The sequence below is a fragment of the Anguilla anguilla genome, chromosome 17 (genome assembly GCF_013347855.1).
Source record: "Anguilla anguilla isolate fAngAng1 chromosome 17, fAngAng1.pri, whole genome shotgun sequence".
Taxonomy (NCBI): Eukaryota; Metazoa; Chordata; class Actinopteri; order Anguilliformes; family Anguillidae; genus Anguilla; species Anguilla anguilla.
This window is the reverse complement of record NC_049217.1, coordinates 13,709,096-13,734,028: the sequence shown is the minus strand read 5'-3', so window position 1 is coordinate 13,734,028 and position 24,933 is coordinate 13,709,096. Positions and strand designations below refer to the sequence as shown.

At 42.1% G+C, this 24,933-nt stretch overlaps 2 protein-coding genes across 3 annotated transcripts in view; both read right to left on the bottom strand.

Annotated features, from left to right (window-relative positions):
• Positions 1–9,836, bottom strand: part of gna12a (guanine nucleotide binding protein (G protein) alpha 12a) — a 40,730-nt gene extending 30,894 nt beyond the window's left edge. Inside the window, exon 1 of the mRNA XM_035399146.1 lies at positions 8,854–9,836. Coding sequence (XP_035255037.1) covers positions 8,854–9,171 — 318 coding nt within the window. The 5' untranslated portion in view covers positions 9,172–9,836. The remainder of the gene's footprint in view (positions 1–8,853) is intronic.
• A 7,983-nt stretch (positions 9,837–17,819) lies between these two features.
• The window catches only part of card11 (caspase recruitment domain family, member 11), a 39,526-nt gene continuing 32,412 nt past the window's right edge, over positions 17,820–24,933 (bottom strand). For both annotated transcript variants that reach the window (XM_035399044.1, XM_035399045.1), the window contains 7 exons: positions 24,367–24,451; positions 23,550–23,651; positions 22,508–22,625; positions 21,939–22,118; positions 21,483–21,607; positions 19,986–20,101; positions 17,820–19,153 (listed from right to left, as the gene is read on the bottom strand). In XM_035399044.1, the coding sequence (XP_035254935.1) occupies positions 18,934–19,153; positions 19,986–20,101; positions 21,483–21,607; positions 21,939–22,118; positions 22,508–22,625; positions 23,550–23,651; positions 24,367–24,451 (946 nt within the window). In that variant the 3' untranslated portion in view covers positions 17,820–18,933. The remainder of the gene's footprint in view (positions 19,154–19,985; positions 20,102–21,482; positions 21,608–21,938; positions 22,119–22,507; positions 22,626–23,549; positions 23,652–24,366; positions 24,452–24,933) is intronic.

Here is a 24,933-nt window from a genome sequence, read left to right as displayed (position 1 = left end):
GCTTTTTGTCAGTGCTAGAAAATTTTTTCCTTGGTTCACTACTGTTGACAGCCACACGGCATCTCAAGAATAAGGTAAATAATACACTGGCGTCAGTTATTTTTGTCCCCTCCCCTCCAAGAATCCTGTAGCGGGACGCTCCTCCTGGCCAGTCGTATCCAGTGTTTTTAGGGTATGCGGATCACTGCTGAGCCTCCCCAAGCTGTCACAGCGGTGTTACTACACGGTGAATTATGTGCTCGTACCTTGACAGCCCGCTCTCAGCTGGCTTTTCAATTTCGGATTTTAAGAAGTGCATTTTATCTACGAGACACATGCTTTCCCTGCGCGTTCACGTACAAGTGGATGGGTGGACCGATCCTACTTTTGACAGACTTCTCGATCATCCGAATTACGCATTCCATCTTTTACCAGAGCTGTCCTGTCTGCCCTTTTCAACGTAACTCAGATTTAAGGACAAAATGCATTGCCTTTAGTTCTCTCATTTAATTTTTTTATATTCTGCAAGCTTCAAGCCATCTGTTGCTCCCCTAGAATTTCTGTAGACAAGACTTTGATAGTACTGTACTGGACTCAGCTATTACAAATTGGACCCACTCCCAAATTCTTAAAATGTATGCATTAAAAAGTATGTTCGCAAATTTTCCAAATATCATGGGAGAGGTTTAGACAATCAGAGACTCCCATTTCCTTTGTACATACAGCTCCGCTTCCACATGGAATGTGGACACAGTATTAGCAGAGATGCTTTATCAGTAGTAACGGAAATGCCAGACCATGCTTAACTTTGAGAGCCCTGTCCCTGTAGAGCTGAACCACCACGTTAACCCATTAAGGTTTCAAAACACACAGGAACTTGTTAACCTTACCAGGAAGGCGCGCTAAGTAGCCTATCTAGAGCCTGCTGTGATAAACGCTCCGTTTACGCTTGTTTCTGCCACAGACATTCCAGTCAGTCGTCGAATGCCTGAGACTCTTTCTCAGGCTTGTAGTAAACAACGGATGTGGGCATGCCTCTCGAAGTCCAGTCGCGACGAAACGGCAAACTGTTGAGCGCGGAAAGGGACAAAACGAGGAATTTGACATAATCTGGAAAGAGTCGCGAAACCCAAGAGTCTGTAGGCCTTCCTCAAAGTTAAGCTGGACTTAGACAAAAACGCCCCTTTGCCGTATTCACATCTTCAAGGCGAAGGCCGCGAGGACTTCGGGCGATCAGCGCAGCTCTGGCCCTCTGCCCGTACGACAGCGTAGGCGCGGCAGGGTGTTTACATCCGAGCGGAGCCGCTGTAGGGTGACCTTGACCAGGGCACTCAGACGGACACATAAACACTCTCCCTGCACACAAGCTTGCGTGGGCCGGGTCTTCGGGCTCGACGGCATCGTAACACGAAGCCCCTGCGAGGGGCCCCGGGCTCTCCCGGGAGCTCGATCGCTTCGCTTATTATATTACAGAGATTCTTAATAAATTCCTGGAGGTCACCCTACACTACCAGAGAGACTAAACATGCCCAACTGTCCGGACGCCTTCATTCACCTCCCCTCCCCCATTCTTACAGACAGCACAGCTAGTTTAATTTATGTTAAGCTATTTGCTTTCATAAGCACTTTCTGCTGAGCAAGCGTAGCTTGGCGCAGGGTGCTAAGTCACTTTTGTAGTGAAATTTACCATGACAGGCTGCTCCAAACCGAACGAGTTTGACCTGCTCCATTACCTGTAGCTCTCAATTTAGTTTTGATAGGCAAAGTATGAGGGAGTTGCATGCCTTTTACACCGTTTTTTGATCAATTGTGCGCTAACAACCATTGGGGACAAGGCTGCTACTTCAAAGCAAACAGCAGCCAGGCTAACAAAATACCCAGGTACGCCCTTAACCCTAGAAAACAAGCACAACTAAAAGCTATCAATCTCCTGCATCAAACCACCCACAGAACAGCAGGTGTATTGGAATTCAATAAGAACTTTTTTGCCACTGTATTCAGACCCATGATGCACTTGGGCCTGAATACCGGCCCAAAAACTACTGATGACTTTGAACACAAACAAACTGTTTGGAAAACGCATCGAAAAGACAAACATTAAGGACAATTAGCCTAATATTTCTGACTGAAGTGATGTAGCCTACTAAGATACTAACCCAGAAGAGAAACCACCACAACTGTAAAGATCAGCTCCCAGATTTTAAATTAATAAACATTAATCCTTCACTAATTCATGTACTGCACATAAATAATTCAACTTCCATTAATAGATGTTGTAAATTAGGCAAAATAACCTTACTAGGTAAGATTTTTTGCAGTGTTTTAGCAGTGAGAACTACCAAGGTGGAAGCCAGCCGCGTATTCCCAGGAGTAAGGTCTGCGGGTTTGGCGGTAAAAAAAACCGTGTGTGAATGTCGCAGGGGCGCGGCTCCGCTGTCTGGGGACGCCAGACAGAAATACGATGCGGAGGCAGGCCCCCTAAGCCCCCTCCATTGCTGAAGGTTAGCCTAGTCAGCAGAGGAACAGTCACCACCCCCAGGCGCTACACGCTTGCTGTTATGACACGCGCGAGGCATTACGGCTGAGTCAGGGGTGAGCGGAGCAGACGCACGCGAGGGAGACCATTTCACGGGAGTTTCTTTCGCGTGACCTCTGGCGTTACCTGGTCCTGATGAACGTGGGTCTACCCCACGGTCCTTCAGGAAATTATGAACGTTTTCCCTGCGTGTTCCGACAACAGTGTCGTCCCTGCAAAAATGAGTTGTATACGAACGCACAGTTTAAAAAAGTAGACAAAAATGCCCCCGCAAAGGTCCTGTTTGTCTCTGCTGCATTTGTCACGAGAAAATAAAATACCCGTTTGAGTTTCCCTCGGTGAGTCGATCAGAGAGTCTGCGACCTCACCCAGAGGACTCGTTCAGGCACGTAAATGCTCATGCACCGTTTCTCAAGCAGCCCCTGACTCACGCGCAGGCCTAGTTACTGCGGATTTAACATCTGATATCCCCTCTTGGTCGTACTTTTCGTGGCTTTTTTTCCAAGCACTGGTACTCTACTTTACTTTAGGGAACGAAACAGTTTAAGGCCTTCAAAAAATGTCACGGAGGTATCAAATTTTGAGAACTGGGGACATGGCACTTTCTCTGCTGGCATTTAACGGCCTTGCCTTTCTGCAGTTTTCTCTCCGTTAGTCTTTAGTTCCTGAGTAAAAAGGTGTCGGTCTATAATGAGGTGTTTTTCTGTCATACGTGAGATTACAAGAGCAAGTAGAATTTCCACCAAAATACCACGGAAACGCTGGACATCCCGGTAACCTTTTCCCGTACGCACTTGTGTGCTTCACTGGTAGCCTGCTTTATCCAAAGGTTTAGCCTAAGTACTAACAATTTTTTTGAAATAAATACGTGCAGTGCAATCTATGAACTGATCGGCTTGTCTGTGGATTTAGCCAGAGACGATCTCAACCACTCTCAGGGCAAACAGCGCAGACCTTTCAGAGCACGCCCTCCACAGCGACCTCTCAACGCGCGTACCGGCTTCCGCTGCCGCCAAAACTTCTCCATTGCGCAGCGCAGGAAATGCGCAAAAACCTACGCAGGGAAATTCTTTGCTTAACACTTCCTTTGGGAGCTTCATTCCCTGCTACAGTTTGGGCAAAAGGAGGCACGTCGCCTCAGAACACGATAAGAAACTTTATTCTTCCTTCGCCGGCTGCTGCCTTTCCGGCACCGAAAAACGTTTTACATTCTATTTTATAAAGGTAATAGATGAGAGGTTACAGAGACGCAACCTTTCAGAGCTGTTAAGGTTTAAGTAATGCAATTCATTTCAGCATCAACCTGAGCCTTGGGCACAGATAAAGTGCGCCGGTTTATCGGAAGCGACAGGAGCACGCGAAGCAGGCAAAAGTGACCAGCCAAGAGAAAGAAAACGAGGAAAACGCGGTGCCACTTTCTGCGACTCAACAGGCCTACACGGGCCTGTGGATGGATGCACAAAAAGGAAATCATCCAAACTGAGCCAGCTATCTCGGTTGATCATTTTCAATTCATGCACGATTATAAGTAGGCTACTTGTAATTCAGTGAAAACGGTGCCCGACAGGCAGCACTGCATGCGTGTTCCGGTAGTACATGCATCCCGTTAAATCAAGTTCTTCCCGTTAAATCAAGTGTCCTTGCCTGGATGATTTTTTAACACTTCAGAGTCTATAGCCTGGATTCAATCAAAAAATGCTTTGGCAGTTTAAGGGCATCTGAAATTCAATCAAAGCCTCCAGATAAATCCAGTACTTTATGGCAATGCATTGCTCATGCTATCTGAATACGACTGGGAAGTTCATACCAGTGAAGAAAAGTATTTTCGTGGAGCGATTGACATTCAATGTTATGACTGGCTGGTCAGACCACTATTTAAAATACCCGCCTTTCCATGCTAAGAGCTCCGTTTGGGTCACACATTTTCAAGTGTGCTAAATTCAGATCAGTGTTCCCTGTAGCACAAGAACACAACAAACCGGGGAAAAATGGACTTTTACAAATTCAATATGCCTGTCTTCTGTCCTGGTATAATAAGAAAAAAAGCTCATTAATTTTGTTTCGTCAGTTTCATCTGACTATGTAAAAAAATCACCTAAAAAATGAACTCCACACAGATTTGTTACAATTTGCTAATGCTGTAACCTCCCACAGTTTAAAGGCACAAAAGTTTGTATTTGGATTTTAGTGCTTGTGCAGTTTTATAAGCTCTTCCATTCACTAGCAGAAGGCTAATATGTTCATGACAAACCTGCATGTTGCCCAATAAAGTGGAGGTTGTTGATTCGGAAATGTATGACATTATACACAAATAAACACCAAAACAGACACCAAAACCAAACCAATGTATAGCCAAGATTATTGACATTATTATTTTTTTAAATATTTTGAATCTTTATGTTCATGAATCTACACGATTCACTTTATGTTTCCTTCCTATTACGTTGTCCTTTTTGCTTTGCATTTTTCTGTGGTGCCTGTGTTTACATCTGTCAGCATGGAATGTGGGTGGAGCTATGGAGTGTCAATATTGTCAGCTGATCTCTTGATCAGGATCACCTGCACACCAGTATAAAAAGGTTTCCAGTCCACAGGAAACAGAGAGAGATTGATTTCTCTAAGCAAGAACAGCACAATTGGTATAGAGCTTTAGTTCAGTCATTGTTTCAATGTTTTGTTTCTTTGTTATTGTTAGGATCCTGCAATCCTGTCCTGTGTTTTTGGTTGTTGTGTAGGTCTAGGTTTGGTTTTCCTAGATGGTGTTTGTTTTTGTTTTTTCGCCTGTTCACAACCAACTGCCAGGTGCTTTGTGATGTGTAAAGTGAGGATTATTCACTAGCTGGCAAAGTTACTATTTACAAGCGATTAGCCTACAAATTATCAGCTGCTGTGCAGAATGTCAAAAAGCTTATCAGCTGCAGTTATTTGAAACTAGCAAAGCTATAAATGACCACAGACAATTGCTAACAAGCTGGATGTCTCGCACAAACAACAGAATCAGACAGCGGGGTTGGCACCGCTACAGAGACGGGTGCCGTTTAATGGGGCTGAAGCCTTTAGAATTCGCAAAGGGGAGGAATATTTCCATGGAACACTGGCTGCTCTCCAGCACCAGCAGTACCCACTTTACGGCCTACATTAAAATTTCCATACTCCAGACATTAAGCCTAAATTTATTGCATTATATTTGGATACTGATACGAAATAATAAAATGTTGAAAATGACCACGTCACACCAAATGTCACTAAACAGAAACTGAATCGGTACGTGGTACTATAAGACCAGTCACGTTTGTTTACGGTGGAATTTGATACAAGTGATGTCAATCACTGAAAAGAGTGCAGATTCTGCAACTACGTGCTCGTGCGTCTTCTCCATATTTTTTGCCTGTTCTCCATTTGCAGCTCCCAGCTTCGTCAGCTGTTTTTTTCCAGCTGAAATCCCTGGTCCTCCGAGTTCTGCCAGAGGGGCTTTTCCAGGGATCGCTCTTTTACTTGCTACGCTGGGGCTCTCTGAGGAAATCAGTTAACCACCCGCTTGGCTGTAATGAAAACAACGGCCAATGGGGACGGCTTTTACTGACCTAAAACACTGGTCTTTACTCACATGGTCACAGGTCAAGCCTGAAAGAAATAACCGAATGTAAAGCAAATCGTGCTGCAAGCGTTGAGAAATGCAGCCAGAGATGGTAACGCGCCCCGCCTTTGGCTTTATGCAATTTTAAAACGAGTTTAAAAAACATGGACCTATAGTCGTTAATGCGCTTTTCACTTCTCATTAAAGTTCGTCGCCTCAGCAATAAAGCACGGCGGTAATTACAGTAGACGTGCAAACGGGGACTTTCGGAGGACAGAATAAAACCCAGGAGTCGTGTTGCGATATGAAGAATGTATAGCCTACATTATGATTGCACAGGCCGCTGCATAAAACCATCTACCGCGGCGTGTTCTCAGATGGACTACCCACTTAAAACGCTGATTCGTGGTACGCTGATGTATCACGCGGTTCAAAACCGAATCTTTAACGATGATAAACCTGCCCATGTGTACTGCTGCCTGAGACATATTCGGCCTCAGTATCGCTCAGGTAGTGACACTTTTCCGAGTACAGTGTGTTCCCCTCCCATTTACCCTGCTGCCCTGGGTATTTTAAATTGGGGGACAAAAAAGAAAATTGAAAATGAACAAACTATGGAGGCTTTTGAAAGCTCCTCTGCCAATTAGCCTACGTGTAGCTACATCCAAAATGATTAATTCATGGTATAGAATCATTATGACTGTAGGGAGGCAGGTGCAATATTATTTATAAACTGACAATCCAGTATCTGCCCAGTTCGTTAGGTTTGTATTCTTTCATATGCATGACTGGAAGCATCCTGCAGGGTTGGACGTTTTCTGTTTAATGTGATAATTGCAAAACCTTGTATATATGGAAGCAAAAAATATTGTTCATAAAATAAGAGCAAATAAACAAAAAATAAAACTGACAATCGGCAAGAAGTGGCCTCAGTGCACAATGTCAGTCTGCCATAAACCCTTTTGTAGCCTAATTCTTTTGTCGCCCTCCGGTGAACACCCTTTAACAGCTGGTCCAATCAGAGAAGAAAGGCGAAATATGAGGAACATATTTTGTGTTTGAGTCTAAGCTAAAGCAAAAGAAAAAGGGTGCATGCAGCACTGTCATCATTTATTATACAGAAATGAGGGGAAGCCAAGGACTTCAACTCTTTTCGATGAATCACAGACCATATTCAGAGCTTATAGGCACCACACACACAACCATGCGGAAATGGTTAGGCTGCTATCCTAAATAGCACCAGTGTTTTTAGATGCTATTTAGATGAGTCTGTATAAAAACCTCATTTGAAAAGAACCAGCATATGAAAAGGACCCATGGACCGGTATACCCTAGCCTAGCCTGTCTCTCTACTGTACTGAATGCTGATCAGTCCTCAAGAAAAGCAGCAGTCACCCAACAGAGAGAGCCTGGGGCCGTTAGCTTGATGTGCAGACGCTGAAAGGGCCGCTGGCTTGTTGTGAAACTTGTGCGTCAAACCAAACATGCTCCCTGGGGTTCACAGACAAACCGGTCTTCTCCAGAACGCCTAATTATTTCAAGAGAAGAGATTATTTTTACAGAGAAGAGCCCACAGGGTCCTTTAAAAAAAACAGATGCTGCAGAGCCAAGGAGAAAGATGGCTGTACGTTGGGGGGTGAGGGGGGTGTAGACAGCTGAAAAACACCAGCATTTAGAGTCCAACGAAGACAGAGAAGCCCCTCTCCCAGGAGGCCAAGGGGGCATTAGCATAACACTGGGCGTAACAAGAGGCTGCATTCTCACATGCCAAACAAGCCCGATGGATCAGAAAGTCATATATGAGGCAGCTCTCCACCTCTGCTTTGCCGAACATTCGGATGAACTTATAAAAAAAAAAACAATGTGGCAGCATAAAACTGGATGTATTGCTGACCACCCAACAGTAAGCAAGTGGTTACCATACCCCAAGTCGTCCAGTGAGTCTATGGGGCATAATGCTTCCTACAGGCTTGTGGGAAGACCCCCTAAGAGTCAGCACAGCAAACAAATGAAGTTATGTAACGGATGACTGCATTATAGAAATTGCTGATGGCTCAGCCCTTGAGAGACCTGATAGTCACTATTCCTTTTGGCTTCACTTTTAACTATAAGCAGTTCAGGTTAAGAACTAGCACCTTCCTCTAGTGACCAGCAGTGTCCCGTTCAGGAATGAATCCCAAAACATTCTCTGCGTGCACACGCCCATACCACTATACTTCGTACTTCTGTTTGGATCCCTGCAATTTATGACAGTAAACATCATTACCATTAAGTGAATTCTGTAAGCATTTTCTCCTGCAAACTCACTTCTCCAAAAGCTTTGACAGTTTGCACTGACTTGACCATTACAAATTACTACACCACTAATACCAAATAGGCCTAATATAAGCATTCTTCAATTCCCAATTAACAACTGTATATTTCAATGCTTTTGTTCCTGTGTTTTTAGGTCTTTGACTTTGTCTCCAATCAGTATGCTTACATTTTCCACATAGAAAGTGTTTACAGCAAGCAGTTGTACTCTTTTGTAATCTGACAGCTATATGTATAACTGGGATACATTAACTTAAGTTTATCTCAAATTATTAAATTCTACGTCGAGAAGGCCTTATGGTTGCCAATCACGCTGAATTATGCCCTCAAATGAGATTTGCCCGCATGCACTTTACAATAGTTACAATAGAGTTACAATACATTTGGATGTTAACGTTAACAATTGTTTAACATATTAAAACTACATAATTTGTGAACTTCTCGTTACCTTAATGATATTCTCGAAGATAGTGTCTCTAAAATCCAGTAATGCTTTCTGGTCGAACACTTTCCCGTGGATAATCCTCATTTGTTTCAAAAAGGTTGACTTGCCACTTTCTCCAGCTCCGAGCAGTAGTATCTTCACCAAGCGGCGGATAGCCCTTCTCTCACGGGCAAGCATGGCATCGATTTCGCGACTCCGGCGCCTTGCCTCTCGCTCCTGATTCACATCTCGATCCAGGTTTCTCTCCTTGCTATTACTTCGCTCCCGACTGGCTTCGGCTGACAGCAAACACCGGCTGAGGGTGCGCACCACGCCAGCCATCGTTGCGAATTTACAAGATCAAAATGCTTGCTCTTAATGATCTTTTTTCATTTGAAAGTACACCGACTTCCGTACTGCTTGCAGTCCAAACTTTGTAATTAACCCCAGTCCTTTAATCTGAAAGTTTGTAACTTACTTCATCGGTAAAAAAATAAGGATGCGCCTTTTCTCAGTTCTCACGCTGATAGTAGCCTACGTACTGCAGCCCATCAATGAAACCAGCTAGCGAGCTGGCAGGCAACACCTAGCCAGCTAACGTTACAGCATTCCCGTTACCTGGACAAGTTGCTCGTTAAACTAAGTGACTACTTGGTTATAACACGTTTATCACGCTATAAAGTAATTTGCATTTATATAGTCCAGACTACAAGAAAAGTACTATCTTGCTTTGATCATAATTTAGCTAACTAGCTAACTTTCAAGATGTTCTCAAACCATTAGCAAGCTGGTTTACGAGATATTCTAACACAACCTCTAGTTGCATCCAGTTTCTAGGTATCCAACTGCCAACCTTCATAAATCAAACACATGAAATACGATGCCTTAAATTATTTTCTTAATGGTGATCCCAGCTGTTCCAGAACTTCTGAAATATTTAAGCGCCAGTGTTATGCTGCGTGCGGACAACTGTCTCGCTGTCTCCTTTCTTTATCGCAGATGCCAATAACTTTGAGCCCCCACTGTACGCCTGGGAAGCGCCAGTAGAGGGGAGTAGTAGGCCAAAGCTCGCAATGGGTGGTGTGAGTCCTATCAAACGGTCCGAAAAAATTATAATAATAAAACGATAATCTGTTCATCTACATTAACCCTGTAAATGGTAAGATCACACACGTTCTTCACTGAACGTTCTCGTGGTGATGTAACAATCACTACTGGTAATTTAAAACAATGGAGTTCTACAACATTGACAAAAACATTAATATTCTTCAAACGGTTAGAGACCCCATTTAACATCCTAGACAGGCGTGAAGCCATAACCATCGTTTCAGTCTCAGTGGCAGGAAACCACCAACATGATCATGTTAGCGATTGAGATTGATATACAAACGACGGCAATAACTGGTCCTGTGCGCCTGATTTGGAAAATATCATTTTCGGGCGTTTCTCCGATGAAGTGCATATGACAATTCACCGCCACGTTTCCTTTAGATTCCCGTGAAACAAAACGTAGCTATTCAGTCGCAAATATTTTTTTCTTAATAAATAAATGTGTTTTTGTTAAAGAATATCAATGACTGCTCATGGTACTGAGGAGGTCTTGCAACGAATGAATACGTTACAGGACGTGATTTATGGAGATTTTATGACTTGGAGTTCTGCTTTAGCAAGCACAGTATGTCACCACATGTGAAATGAGTAGAAGGCTGTCAGTAGTCACAAGAGGGATGAGAAGAGACTGAGAGCTCAGGCGTGTGTCTGATCATTTAGATAGGAGCAAACTGTTTATATAGGAAATGCATACTTATGATTTGCCAATAACAACACATTTATCATTTGATTGCATATCCCCAAGTGAAGCTATTATTACAGGCTTTCAGATGCATACCTGAATTTTAGGGACTTTACCGCAGATGTATGCACATTAAAATATTCATAATTAAAAATCAACTCTGATAGAGTACGTAATACCCTGATTGAGTACATTTTGTCCCTCTTGGATATAAATCCTGTTGCCGTTAAATGAACACTAAGCTTTTTACTGTGCAGTAAAGGAATTCAAGTAGTGCCAATAATTTATGATTTTATTATTTTTTATGCCATCTTATAATATTGTATTATATTTCATCTCATGAGGAAATGTGATTCACACAAATCTAACTGAATGGCTGTGCATTGTTTATCGTAATGATTCTAAATTGCACTTTGCCCTACCAGTAGGGGAAATGAACAAGGGTGGAGTTTTCTGTACACTTGCAGCTACACGAGGAGGACTAATCCCTGCAGATGCAAGGTGGGTAGCAATAACGGTGGCTGTAACTGTAGCACGGTAGAGAATTTGGAGAGAGAAAAAAAACTAGAGGTGTTGCTGTTTCTCAGTAGGGGGCGCTGTTAGACTACATTTTAATGTCCTGCCCTTTCACGCCTGTGGCAGGACTGAGTACGCAAAAGAAGAAAAAAAACATTGCAGCTTAACTTGAAGGGAGGATTCAATGTTCAAAAATCACAAAACATTAGCTTACAGTGTGAATAAATCCAGTAAAGGAGAGAAATAACAACAGGGTGTGTGATTAACCATGACTACATGTGTATTATTCAGTTTTGAGCTTGTCACATAGCAGCTAATGGCCAAAGCACAATAAATGAGAATATTAAATATTCTTAGCAGTAACTCTCATTCTTTGGAAGATGTTCTTTTTTTTTTTTCTTAGCACTTTCAGTTTTCATTTATCATCGTAAATATGTTTTCCCTCCTACATGTGTACATTTAGTTTAGTTTTGCTTCACCAGCACATCACCAGCATTAGGCAGCGTTCTAAGAATCAAACAGGAGGTGGTAAATCCAGAGAGTGTGTGTGTGTGTGTGTGTGTGTGTATGCGTGTGTTGGTTCGGAGGGGGTGGGGGTTCTGGGCTGTCTGTGGCTAGCAAATCCGGTTTTGCATATGCTGTTACAATGCACTAACATTGCTGTCATGGTTATATAGCTGAATTCACAAAGGAATTTATTTTATTTTGCTGCCTGGAATAAGACTTTCTTGTTTGTTTTAAAAATATCACATTGTCATACTCTTGCTGGAATTCTGAGTGTTAATTAGACGGTGCATTGAAACATAAAAGTGAAAACAAAAAGTACTCTTTTTTTCCAACACTTCCAATAGAGAACCTGACAAGCAGATATCAAGGAAACCTTTCAAAATGCATTACCATATAAATAGCATTACACTTTTGCCTCGCGATCTGTTATTACGCAGCGGCCGTAAGTTGAGAGTGGAGTCGTCTCTGATTTCCGAGGCTTGATTCACTTGTTTAAACCTATTAGGAGGGTCGCGTTACATGCGCTGGGCAATGTTTAATGAAAAAGCTTTCAAGTGCATTCTCAAGTACAGGGTTAATTGTTCTGTGCTACAGGTTCACAGAAGAAGGAAAAAAAAAAACATCAAATCAGCACAGAGCAGATATAAATATCTTGAAGTGACTCTCAAAAAGCAACGGAACTGCCATACATTTTGATCACGGCAAAACGACTGAAAATAAATTTAAGCATTCTTGATCCTTGTGACCAGGCAGGGACTTGTGTTTTCTTGCCGGTGGGTAATGACACCCAGTTTGGTGAGGTGGTGTAGCCTCTCTTACGGTGGAAGTACTGTTTGAGGAGCTCCTGCTCTTGCCACAGGTTCAGCTTGTTGCACCACACACACACACACACACACACACAAAGACTTCTCCTTCATAGAAAAAGTGTGTACAATGATAAACTGAACAGGCCCATGAGGAGCAGCAATAGAAAAACCAGCTGAATTCCGGGACCTCTGCTGTTGTGATGAGGTCACTCCCAAATTGTCCCATGCCCCATTGTGCACCCTTGGGCTGTGTTTCTCTTCCCCTTTGAATCAATTTTTCATCCCTGATTGTTTCTCCCTCTCCCAGTTGGATATGTCCAGTTGTATTTCTGGGCCTGCCTCACTGCTGCACAGTCTGCTGTCAGATCTGGAGTGCGCGGACATGCACACTGTCCTCCCTGAAACATGCACCGTCAGCCATTGCTTCTTCCTCCCCTCAGTCATCCACCCGTGCCGTGGTTACAGTGTCAGAAAAGTACCAGAGCCACCGCTAAAGCTCGACCGAAAAGGACACTCCCATCCATCGAAACGCTCTCTCTCATTGGGCGACGCTACAGCCGACTGAGTGTCGCTCCGCGGCACTGTCGCCCACATGCATGGACAGGATTCATCGTCCGACCATGAGGCGCAACCACATATTAGACCGGTGCCTTAACAGGATGAGTCACTCAGCAGCTCACCTGTGCAGAAATTAGTTTTTGCCCTGTTGCAAGTCTGTATAACTCCAGTGCTGGAGAGTCATACCAAAGTTGTAGATAAAACCCAAGGTGGTCAAAATGAATACTTCATGAAGAGCCAGTGGCTGGTTTTTCAATGAGAAATGGGGGCTGTGAATAGTGTTTGTGCACTTCCATCCAAGTGTTTCTGTTCCACCTGGGCCCAGTGCCCTTTTTCCAGTCACCTCCTTTCCAAGTACATTACAAGCGCTTCCCTTTGACACTGATTAAGTGCTGCACTGTATCAGTGAGTATCTGTCCCTCAGCGCATTCACATCTAATGGTCTGTGGAGAGCAAGAGGAGACAAGCTGTGGTTGCATTTTGAATCAAAACAGTGGGCTAAAATGAAACTAAATCCACGTTACCGTTTCCCCATAAACGCAGACGGCTCTTTCGTAAAAATAAAAAAAATTAAAAAAACACATCTGAAACATGAGCAGTATTCATGGTTCCCCTAAAGCACAGAACTTTCTTTCCTGAGAAAGAGTCTGTATTTTGAGGGTAGGATTATTAGGCTGTTGTACTTACGTCTAATTGGAGAGGATTTTTTTTTTCATGTTCTGATGAAAATAAGCAGTTATTGTAAATGGGACAGGATGTACACGGCATGAACCAAGGCAAATGTTCTATCATGAGCGGCCAATATTTGGTGCATCCAATCAAAAACTTTCAGAGATTTTTTTCTACTTATACAATCACCTTAGTACAGAAGTCTGTAAATCTTCCAAGAAAATTTAGAAGGTCTCCTGATTTTTGCTTTCACTGTAAAATCAACCAACCATCCATCCATTATCTATACCCGCGGACACGGGGAGAACATGCAAACTCCACACAGAAAGGCCTCAAGCCGAGATTCAAACCCACAACCTTCTTGCTGTGACGTGACAGTGCAAGGTCAGGAAATGGTCAAAAGCAGCAGACCACATACTACAGCTCTCTAGGACCAGGGTTGCAGATCCCTTATCTTGTTTAAAAGTAGCAGGTAAAACCTGAACATAAAGTGCATTCGTTCTCCGTGTTTTTCAAAGAAATACAGGGGGGAAAACAGTATCAAAGCTTTTATGAAAATATATGCAATTGTACATATGCAAATTCCATGTGTTGTAGGCTCAAGGTTATTTTGTTGAACAACTGCACAGCTATTTCATATCTAGGGTGAACTGAATAAGCAGAGAAACTATAAGTGATGCCGGAAATAGAAAGTGACTAATAATTTCCATTCCTCTTTAAAATATTTGTGCTTAAAGGCGCACAAATATCTGCCTGTTGCAGTGTGTTTCATTTCAGTGTAAACTAAATTAAGAAAAAACTAAGTAAACTTACTGTCCTAGACCTTAGCTCCTTGGCCAAGTTCCATCAGCTTTTATTTTTATTTTTTAACTTAAACTCAGTTGAACGGTTCGCCGTTTTTTTAAAAAGAATGCTTTGTCGAAGTCCCTTTGCCCTTTCAGAGAGTGTTTTATTATGTTCTCTGAAGAGAAACCTAATCCTGTTTAATATTTTGCAAGGAAGTAAACAAGCGTAGCCAACAAAATAGAAAGCAAACGGATACGTTTCCCGCTGGAAGGCTTGCTTCTGAATGTTTATAAGTCTGTTTGCTGGAGCAAATTGTGTACTCGAGACGGCAAAGGCCTGGGTCTGGCTTGTGAGCAGGGCAGGGGGATCACTGCTAGCAAACACTGAACAACTCTTCGGAGCTTTGCTGCATCTTAAGGCCTTCCGTATCATCACACGACCGGAATGTAAAGCGAGGCGAGTGGCTGAAAAACCAGCTCTTGCAAAAAATAATTATTACGGCATTTACGCCCAGCTGTAGGTACGATCCGCTCAGATAAAATGGAGTCCGTCCCAGTCCTACTCGGCAGACTGAGAAGCCATCTGAAATGAATCAGCCAAATGCTACCAATTCGCGCAGGTCCACATGCTATTCTCCCCGGCTGTTCCCAGCCGAAAGCCAGGTAACTCCTACTCTATATGATATTATCTCTCAGCACAAGTGTTTGGTGTCCATTACCAAATACTATTACCTGCAGGGCTTCTTTGCTTTGTATCTACACTGAATCCGCCCTTGGTTAAATTGACAAATAAACCCCCGCCACCACAGTCACATAAAAAAAATTATGAAAAAACAAAAAAGTAATTGTCAGCTCATCAAATTTAGGGGGAAGTGCTAGTTATCAGAGTATCAATGTGTTTTAACATGAAAGCCAGGGAAATTGTCCAGACAATTACATGAGTAGAAGTTGATTGACTGTGACCGGGGAGTGACGGCAAGGATTTGGAGAAAGAGATGGACGAAGATGTGTGTGTGTGTGTCTGTGTGAGTGTGAGTGTGTCTTTTTGTTCAAGATTAAGTGAATGTCGGACATCGGAATTCTAAAAATATGAACCAACGTACGAATATTACAAATGTTCTTACTCCCTCTCTCCTGGTTTGATGTATGATGGATCGTAAGAGATCACTAAGAATAGTTCATTATCAGGCTCTGCGGAGTGAGTTTCTGTACATCAATTGAGATTCATTTAAATGCTTGTCACTGATCTTTCCAATATGGAAACACGAAAGATCAGAAGTAATTATTTATATTTCTAATCAAGATGGGTTCTAGTGGTTTACTAAAATAACCAAACAGCCTACTTCCTCCAAAAGTGATTGATGGAAAAAAATTGAGAGCTGCAGGCAGCAACTTAAATTATGGTAAATCACCTCGTTTTTGCAATTTTGCAATACAGAGTTTTACTGTAATTAAAAAAAAATACATTTAAATTTTCCATCACGCACAGTACCCCTGCATAAAGCTAAAAAACGAGGACAATCTTCCATTAGCCTACACCAAAGTCTAATGTTAAATTGCATTTCAGTGTAATTCAATGTTAATGCCCCGTGCTGTTCATAAGTATGACATCAATGGCAACCGCAGAACAAGTATTGATGTCTAAAAGTCGACTAGTCATACTGTGATATGATAGGTGGTAGAAAGAGTTGCTCATGGCACCTCATCAAATTTAGCGTAAAGACACTGTCGGGGCAACTGATGACAAATCTTCCTGATAATTTTTTTTTTTTGTTATCAAATTAAGAGCGGTGAGACAGTGAGAGGTAGGCGAGACAGCGACACACTTCCTCTATCGCTCTATAATGCGTTAGCGACTGTAATTAGCTCCCTGCGCCTTCGCTCCAAGATGTAGTCTCGACGCAAAAACTAACAGTGGAAAGTTGATTTACCGTCAGTGATGACATCAGAAACCCCTCCCCCTCTACCGCATCTAAAAAAAATCGCTTGCAAGAACTTGGTTAGGACTCGCCAAATTTTCCACTGTTTTTGTCAATGACGCATATTGCTCCCAGTCTTTTTTATTTTCTCTTATTATTATGATTTCAGCTTTGTCGTTCAGCGCGCAATGACAGTTATCTTCAACCCCCCACTCAACGTGCAGACTTGTGTATGGAAAGCAGAGAACACGAGCCGGATGTTTGTGAGCGAGGGAATGAGCAGGCAGGTGGGCGGAAATATTTCCGTCTTTCCTGGTTAACTTTCATTCATGCGAGTCTGAGTTATAGAATACATCAGGAAAGGCGGTAGCTCTTATCGGTTTCAGAGATTTTTTAAAACAAGTTATTCAGATGAACAAGCAAAGTTACCTACTGACACCCCTACTGTTGTTTTCCCCCTGACCAGGACTTAGGGAAAATACCGTCTGCAACAGTTACCACTCTGGGCTGTTCTCCAAAAAATAAAATCAGTTTGCTTTATGCTTGTCATTATAGGGGATTTTAGTTGGTTGGCGGCATATTTGAGGGACAAGAGAACTTTGTAGGTGGTAAATAGTAGCAAGAAGGTTTTTGTAAAAATTTCAGTAAGCACCTTAAATACATATTTTCTTGAAATTCAGTCAGCGAAACAAATTGCTATGTACATACATACATACATACATACATATAAAGTGGAATGTATACTCAAAGTAAATGTCATGTACACTGTTTTCATTTAAATTATTTGTATACCTAACCAAACACTTTTCTTGAATATTGTCAGAGGGCCATGTTCCATTTAAAAAAACTTTCGTTGTCAATGGTTGCCTAACACCAAGCAGGGATGTGTGCATTATTGAACCAATACAGCAGCTCTCCACACAGTGTATATCACTGCAGCTTTGGTGCGCCACTGCATACCTTTGTACACTTCCCTGTCCATCAAATGGCAGACTGTAGTTATATTTCACTCATTCACCTGCAGGTGCACAACAAAGAGTCCAGTGGCAGCTTGCATCTTTTTGCTATAACATAAAATGAACTGTACCATTTCAATAAGTGTCAATTATTCTGCATTGACAGCTTTGTTTAGAATTTCTTTCTTCAGCTGTCTGATCAGTAGGGAATGTATGGCACACATTTTTCCTTGTAGAAAAGTCACGTGCTTTATCATTTTCTTATATTCCCTTTGACTTAATTTTCAGTTTAATTTATTTATTTACTTTATTTATTCCATTATTCATTCATTTATTAATTCATATTTATTATCAAGGCACTTATTTTCTGTGTTCTTTTAAAGAATAGCGACTGACCATCGCAGCACATATGACATAACTGATAAAAAAAATAAGAGAGTTAATAATAGAATTATAATAGAGTTAATAAAAACACTGAGGACTTTGTATTGCAAAATATTGCATTTAATAAGTTTACTGTACAGTGCTTTCTTGCTCTTACACATATTACTTATCATGAAATATGGTACAGTGTACTGGTGCTATGCCTACAAACCTATTTGCTTTAGAGTTACTTCCATACATATTGTAGCTCCTTGAAGTTCATATGAATGGGCTGAACTAATCCTGTAATCTCAGCTGTGAGGTTTTGCTGAGGGAAGGGAATGAAGGCTCAGAAAAAATAACAGATTTCACAGAATTCCAAGCAGGGCAGTTTGAAGGTGGCACACACGCACATATAACATATGAAAATGGGTCATTTCCATTGGCACATGCAATAAATTGATCCTTCAGCATTCATTTATATCCTTCCCTATGTAATGCTAATCACACTGGCGCACATTTGAGAATCATAGACCAGGTTGCAAGACTCAGGCCTGGTAATACACACAGTATGTTTTCTCATAACGTGATATTGTGGGTTATTCATACCTAAGCTGTACAAAAAAATAAATAACAGCAAATAAATAAAACCTTGGGATATGAGGAAAAATAAATCAGATTAATGCAGCATTAACTCGCAGGCGATCGATAAAGGTGATCGTAATTCACTTGGGAATCAGGCTGTGTTTTTATGCAAATAAGAGGGAATATTTAGTCTTTCTTTTCAGGTATATTTTGCTGTACATATCAGCCTACATTTTGACCAGATGCATGAAAACAGTGGTAACATTTTACAGTACGTGTTACTGGTTATGAAATGTGGTGTGTAGGTAGATTTGTGTTCTATGGGCATGCCCTGAAGGCAAGACTGTAATGGGCTAACACACATTTTTAAGACTGTCCTTTTGAGGCCATTGCTCTAATGACACCCTGTTACTCTGCATTCTGCAGATTCCACTCTCATTCTACACAGCCTCTTGTTTATCCACACTGTTCACTGCAGAGAAAAAAACATCGTAACCAGTGGCATGATGATGTAATTTCCTGTTCACACCGTGAGCTTCGTGCTGGTTTCCGCTTATACCAGAAACGGTGACAGTGAACTTCTGAGAACTGCCTGAGAACTAGAAAAATGCCATTTAATGTTCTGGAGGTCAGTACTGTGCTTTTCGGTTAGTGCAACGTCTCCTCAAGTAGCCCCTCCTCAACCCACACAATCTTCTTCTGCTCCTCGAGGATTTTGTCCTTGATGACCCTCTGAAGGTCCTCTACCCCGCTCCACGAGTCCGGTTCCACTGTGGTGTACAGGCAAGGAAGGGTCTCCAGCTCCTTCTCCTTCAAACGGCACATCTTAAGGAAGTCCTCCTCTGAGTCCACTTTCAGCGGCAACCTCCTGCAGAAAAAAGGAAGTAAAATCTGATAAAATACAGAGCGGTAACTGCTGTTTATTTATGAGCCAAACAAAGACAAAACAAACAAAAAAATACTCTGGAAAATGCATTAAAATTGGTTATAATCAAGCCACAAAAATGTGTTTCCTTTTCTCAAAATGTACATGACTAAGCAATGTTTCAAAACTATTACTATTGTTAATATTAATAGCTTAAAATTCCTTTTTAAAAAGATGGATTCTTCGTAAGTATGCAGTATAATACTGAAAAACAGCCTTTAGAAGTGGCATGCATTTTTTTTCTTTGTTTTACCGCATCTGTATTTCATGATGCACTCATAACGACAGTCATGTTTCTCTTTGCAATCATCATTAAGAATGTGTACTAGTGGCGCTTCTATATAGAAATACCCAGCATGCATTTTACCAATGCGAATGCCTTAATTTTGTCTGATTGTCTGATGTGTCTGAGTGTAATGTGTGGGAAGCCCCTTCTCTGCTCATGCGATTTATGATCTCCGAAACAACTATCCTGTAAATATTTCCACCTGCAGTCTCTTTCCATAGCTTTGACCTTTGATTGCTGTGACTGAACGCTATCTCCACACACTACTCAAACTGCTCACGTCAGACACTGTTTGTGTTTCAGTTTACTGAAACCTCGAGTAGCGTTTCACGTGCAGTATGTTTCATATCTGCAAAAGGCAAAAACAAAACCACGCTGAAAAAGAAAAAAATTAAGTGATTTTAATTGAGAGACAACTGGAGAAAGGAAGGGGTCCTTTAAAAAGCGTTGTCACGCTTTTAAATGGTGTAGTCTGGGTGCTTTACGTACTTTAATTTTCTGATGTTCTTTTCACATATTTTGATGAAGAGGACGATCGGATAGATTTCCTTCCGGAGTAGATCTTTGACGCAGTTCAGGTCAGCTTCCAGCAGGCAGTGTTTATTCTGTGGGGCGATAAATAATCCACGATTAGTGAAGAAGTGAACTGAAAGTGTTTCCAATTCACGCTGTGCAAGAGCGGCACACATGTCGTCCTCTGCTCATCCAAAAATGGCAAATGGTATCGCGACTTGTGAATAACAGCTTGTCACGCGGTTACAATCTTGCTTGCATTAATTACAGTCCTGCGAGCCTTCCAAGTGTCTCCTGGCCCTGATCTGACACCAGAAAGCACCAAGACACCACGCAGCATGAGCTGAAATGCTAACGATGTTAGCGCCAAGACACCACGCAGCATGAGCTGAAATGCTAACGATGTTAGCACCAAGACACCACGCAGCATGAGCTGAAATGCTGACGATGTTAGCAAACCTGCTTGGTCGTAGAGGTTTAAGAAGCCGATGTCATTAGTTTATTATTCTCCACTATTTTTCATAAAACTTCCACTTCTTATATGGACGCAATCAGACTTTTGCAGACATGAGTTGGATAAAGTCTCTTCATCTTTGGCATAGCCGGCAGACTTGCAGGCGCCTCAATGTCAATCTCGATTCTGCTCGACTGAAGCGACCTGTTCCCTTGGCGACACTACCGCCAATAATGCATTGCTCTAATGGGCTGCCGCCCGCAGTTGGCACTAGCATGTTCCAAATTCGATACCACACCGTGGGGTCAATCCATTAGCTAGAACAGTGCCTTAACAGGATGAGCCACCCAGCAGCCCCTTACGATATTTTTAATACTGTTGATAAATAAATCATGCAGTATCTGTGAATAAGAGATGGTGTGCTTTGCCACAAACAATAAGGCGGGGGAGGGGGCACAGAGTACAAGCCTAACTGAAGCACAGCACTTAGGAGATAATGATGGTATTATTGTGGATTGTCTGTGGTTCCACAGGAACAGAAGGGCCAAAATAACATGCAGTATGGGCATTGGAGAAGGGCAGAGTATCTCTTCTGGGACTTATTCTGAGGAAGTGTTCTGGCCTGGAAAAAACATAATTAGGCTAAACAGCCGAACCAAAGCAGTGGTGCTGCGTGGTTTGGCTCTGTGTGTGCGTGTGTGTGCGTGTGTGTGTGCGTATGCGTGTGTTCTTCCTCCATTTTCTCCTCATTATCATGATTGTAGGGAGGTTTACAGAAGTGTGCCCCTTATCAGACTCCCAAAGGGAGACGGACTGTGTTTACAGTGCTGACAGGGAGTCAGCAGGGTGTGATAAATAGACGGTGCTCAGCTGCAAAACATCCTACTAGATCAGCATTATGTAAACCCTAGATTCTCCATAATACTGTCTAATCATGTTTGGTATTTTTGGAAAGCTGATGTCGAATGGAACAAGTTGGTGTCTTCACAACAAAGGTTAACCCGGTGTGGTATGTTCACCTTTTCAGCCACAGCTTCAATATTTTCGGGAGTGATGTACTCGTAGGTATTGGCGTGCTTCTCTTTGGAGTAGATTATCAGCTCCATCTTCTTTTTCTGAAGAAACTCCTCCTTTGTCAGAATGTCTTCACACAAACAGGTTTTTTGCAGCCATTGGGATAAATTTAAAAAGTAAGTATATGCAGTTCAAGGCCAAAACAAGTTAAATGTACTGAGTGCTCTTACCTTTCAGTCATTTTAGTCACTTCCAGGATAACGCAATATTGGACATTTTACACTCATATTTCTGTTCTGCAAGGCAGCATACCCGCAATGCAGAGATGCCAAGAATGTTTTCTTTTGTGTTCAATGTTTAAAACAAGACAGTGGCCTACATTTCACAAAAGAGGCTATTGTCAGCCATGTTACCCACACTGGATACAGACAGGCCTGTTTTCTCCTCTTTCCCGGTCGTACCTGGCTTGCACATGGTGAACTCCATTGCTCCTCCGAGGTTAAGGAACTTCTGCACGATGGTTTTGGCCAGAATGTTGGGGGCAAACAGGACAGGCCTCTTGCGTTTACAGTGGTGAGGGGTGACGAGGCTGTACGGGATCAGGCTCAAGCTGCTGTTGAGGTCACTGACCGAGTCCGTGTCTGAAATGTCGAACAAGCAGATAGCATTTCAACCTCAAGACGATGTGCTGAAGTGCAACTTCACAACTTCTGAAGTGGTGAAAAAGAAAACGCTGTCTGTATCAACAAAGTTATGCTGAAGCTTTGCTCTGCAGAACTACATGCATGATAGAAGAGGTGTGCTTTTATAGTAATAATAATAATAACAATAATAAGATGATCAAGAACACAATTTATTTGATGCTTTTCTTGCAAGCACTTAACAGATATTTTAAAACAAAGAAATGATAAGTAACAAAAAATATGTGTGAGAGAGCAAAAGGTGAAAACCAGCTAATGTACTGACAATAAAGCATGTTTACACAAAATCAGTGCCGGACGAGAGACAAGATGGCTGTGAATACTCTTACCCTCCGGCTTCAGGGAATCAGACCTGGGTTTTGTGAGAGTGGAATTCCCCCCGTTCACAATCCGAACTCTCTCATTGCTGTTCATCCTCTTGTACTTGTTTTCAGTTCTGCTTACAAACTGTAACAAGGTAGAGGTGGCTTGCATTCATTTAGTCAAGATATAAAGTGACAGCGTATTTTAAAATGAAGGTGAGATTGTTTGGGTAGACATGCAGTACAAAACTTGCACCAAGTCAATAGCATATACGTGACTGATTTATAAATCATTGGTCCAACCAAGCTCTTTCCCCGGGTTTCTGAGGGCAGTCACTAAGGCTGTGACCAAAATCACAGACTGTGTATTTCATACTATATATGTATCATTCAGCATACTTGAGTATGTCAGAAAAAAGTATGGCATACTACACTGTCATAGAAACACGCCATTTTCAGCACTTTGCGCTTAGATGACGGCAGCTAGATTATGTGACTTTGTGTAAGGAAAACAGAAAAAGATTTAAAACATAAATATAACCATTGGTTTTATCCTCTTTCTGCTAAGCATAGTGAAAGATAATAGATTTCAATTGGTCAACTTTTGCAGTTTTAGCTTGAACCGCCCTGGCCATAATTATTGTTATAGTTCACTTTGTTGCTTGGGCTCGTGAACTATAACAGTACATTGAGGAATACTTATGCCAGTGTAGTGTCCAGTGTTTGCATATCATGGCCTTTCACCAGATGTAATATAACATCTGGGTATTTTTTGCATGCTATTTGATTATGGTTTTGGACATACTAAAAATGTTCACATACTATTTTGGGGTACTAAATACTAGTATGCTAGTATGATTTCGGACGCAGAATGATACTTCCATATCTGCAGTGTGAAAACCAGTGTGGATGCACACCTGCAGTGTGGATGCATACCTGCGGTGTGGATGCATACCTGCAGTGTGGATGCATACCTGCAGTGTGGATGCATACCTGCGGTGTGGATGCATACCTGCGGTGTGGATGCATACCTGCGGTGTGGATGCATGCCTGCAGTGTGGATGCATACCTGCAGTATCTGACAGATGAAGACGGTTGCCCGGGACAGCCGAGGACTTGATTTGGAGTCGGGATGGGGTGTGGCCTCCTCAGGCTGTAAGGTGTTATGTCCCTGCTCAGGACATACAGGATTTAAAATGAAAAGGGAGCGCGGACAGACAAACCGCTAGAATATGGAACTTCAGGAATAAACTCATGGGCTCTGGCACGTAAAGCGAAACCACTCTGTGATGGATGCTTTATTTCAATAACAGCCCAACACACGAGCCGTGCAGCACTTGCTGCACCACTCTCTCGCCCTAGAAACAACATTTTCATCTCTTTATATGCTAGTCTCTTTACCAATCACAATGTAGTGTTTACCCACGACCATACTAACGGCTTACCATTTTAAAATGTAACCAACCCTAACATGGGGTCAGTTCACCACATAAGGTATTCTAAGAAAAAATATGAACAACTGCCAACTATCTCTTTAAATCATATCAGTATTTGACTACCTCCAGAAGTACATTTTCAGCTCCAAAGACATATGACACTGATCAAGTATTATGTAATGAGCACTTAAAGAGTCGCTGGGTGAAGTTCTGTTTGGAAATGAAAGTGTAAAGTGAAAAGTGTTTGTTTGAATGTGTTAACCTACGTTTACAAGCCATTTATTTGGTGTGTGCAGGGTTAGGCCAACTGGATACTCCCCTCAAGGGCAGCATCTTTTGGAAATCTTAAACCTAGCTATTTTAAGCTTGAGCCAGACCGAATCCATTGATAACTGGCCTTTAGGCTTTGAGAACACACACCCAGGTGCTCTTTAGCCGAGAGGCTCTCACCCTGAGGCTGTGCATATTGTCTGCTTCCTCCCTGCTCCCCCTGCACATCAGCTTCTGGATCTTCACCAGTAGGAGCTGCTGGGCCCTGAGGCAAAAGATGATTAAAAAAAGACTGTCCTCAGTCTGCGGGTTACATGACATTTTTGTCTCTTGCAACAAAAAAAAAAAGAAAAAGTATTTTCAATAAATTCACAAGGTTCCCTTTCCGGCACACGTCAGTTGGTGATTCAGTGTCAGCTGATGATTCATGCCGTCAAGATAATTCAGAAGTTCTCACAAACTCACGTTCGAAGATTCATTCTGAAACCTGCTAACAAACTTACGACTGCTCAAAAAAGAACTCATTTGATGCCTCATTTTGACACCTTTCCCATTTTGTTCCACACTATACTTCTGACAAACTCCATCCCATTTTGCATAAAAATAAAAAACTTCTCTTGGGGTAAAAAAAAGCCACACTATGGAAGTAAATGGAGGTTACAATGGGATCATTATGAAAGTGGTTCTTTTTGCTGTGTTTTTTTTTGGTGTTCCCTCCTAAGTTTATGCCAACAGTAAGAAGAACAA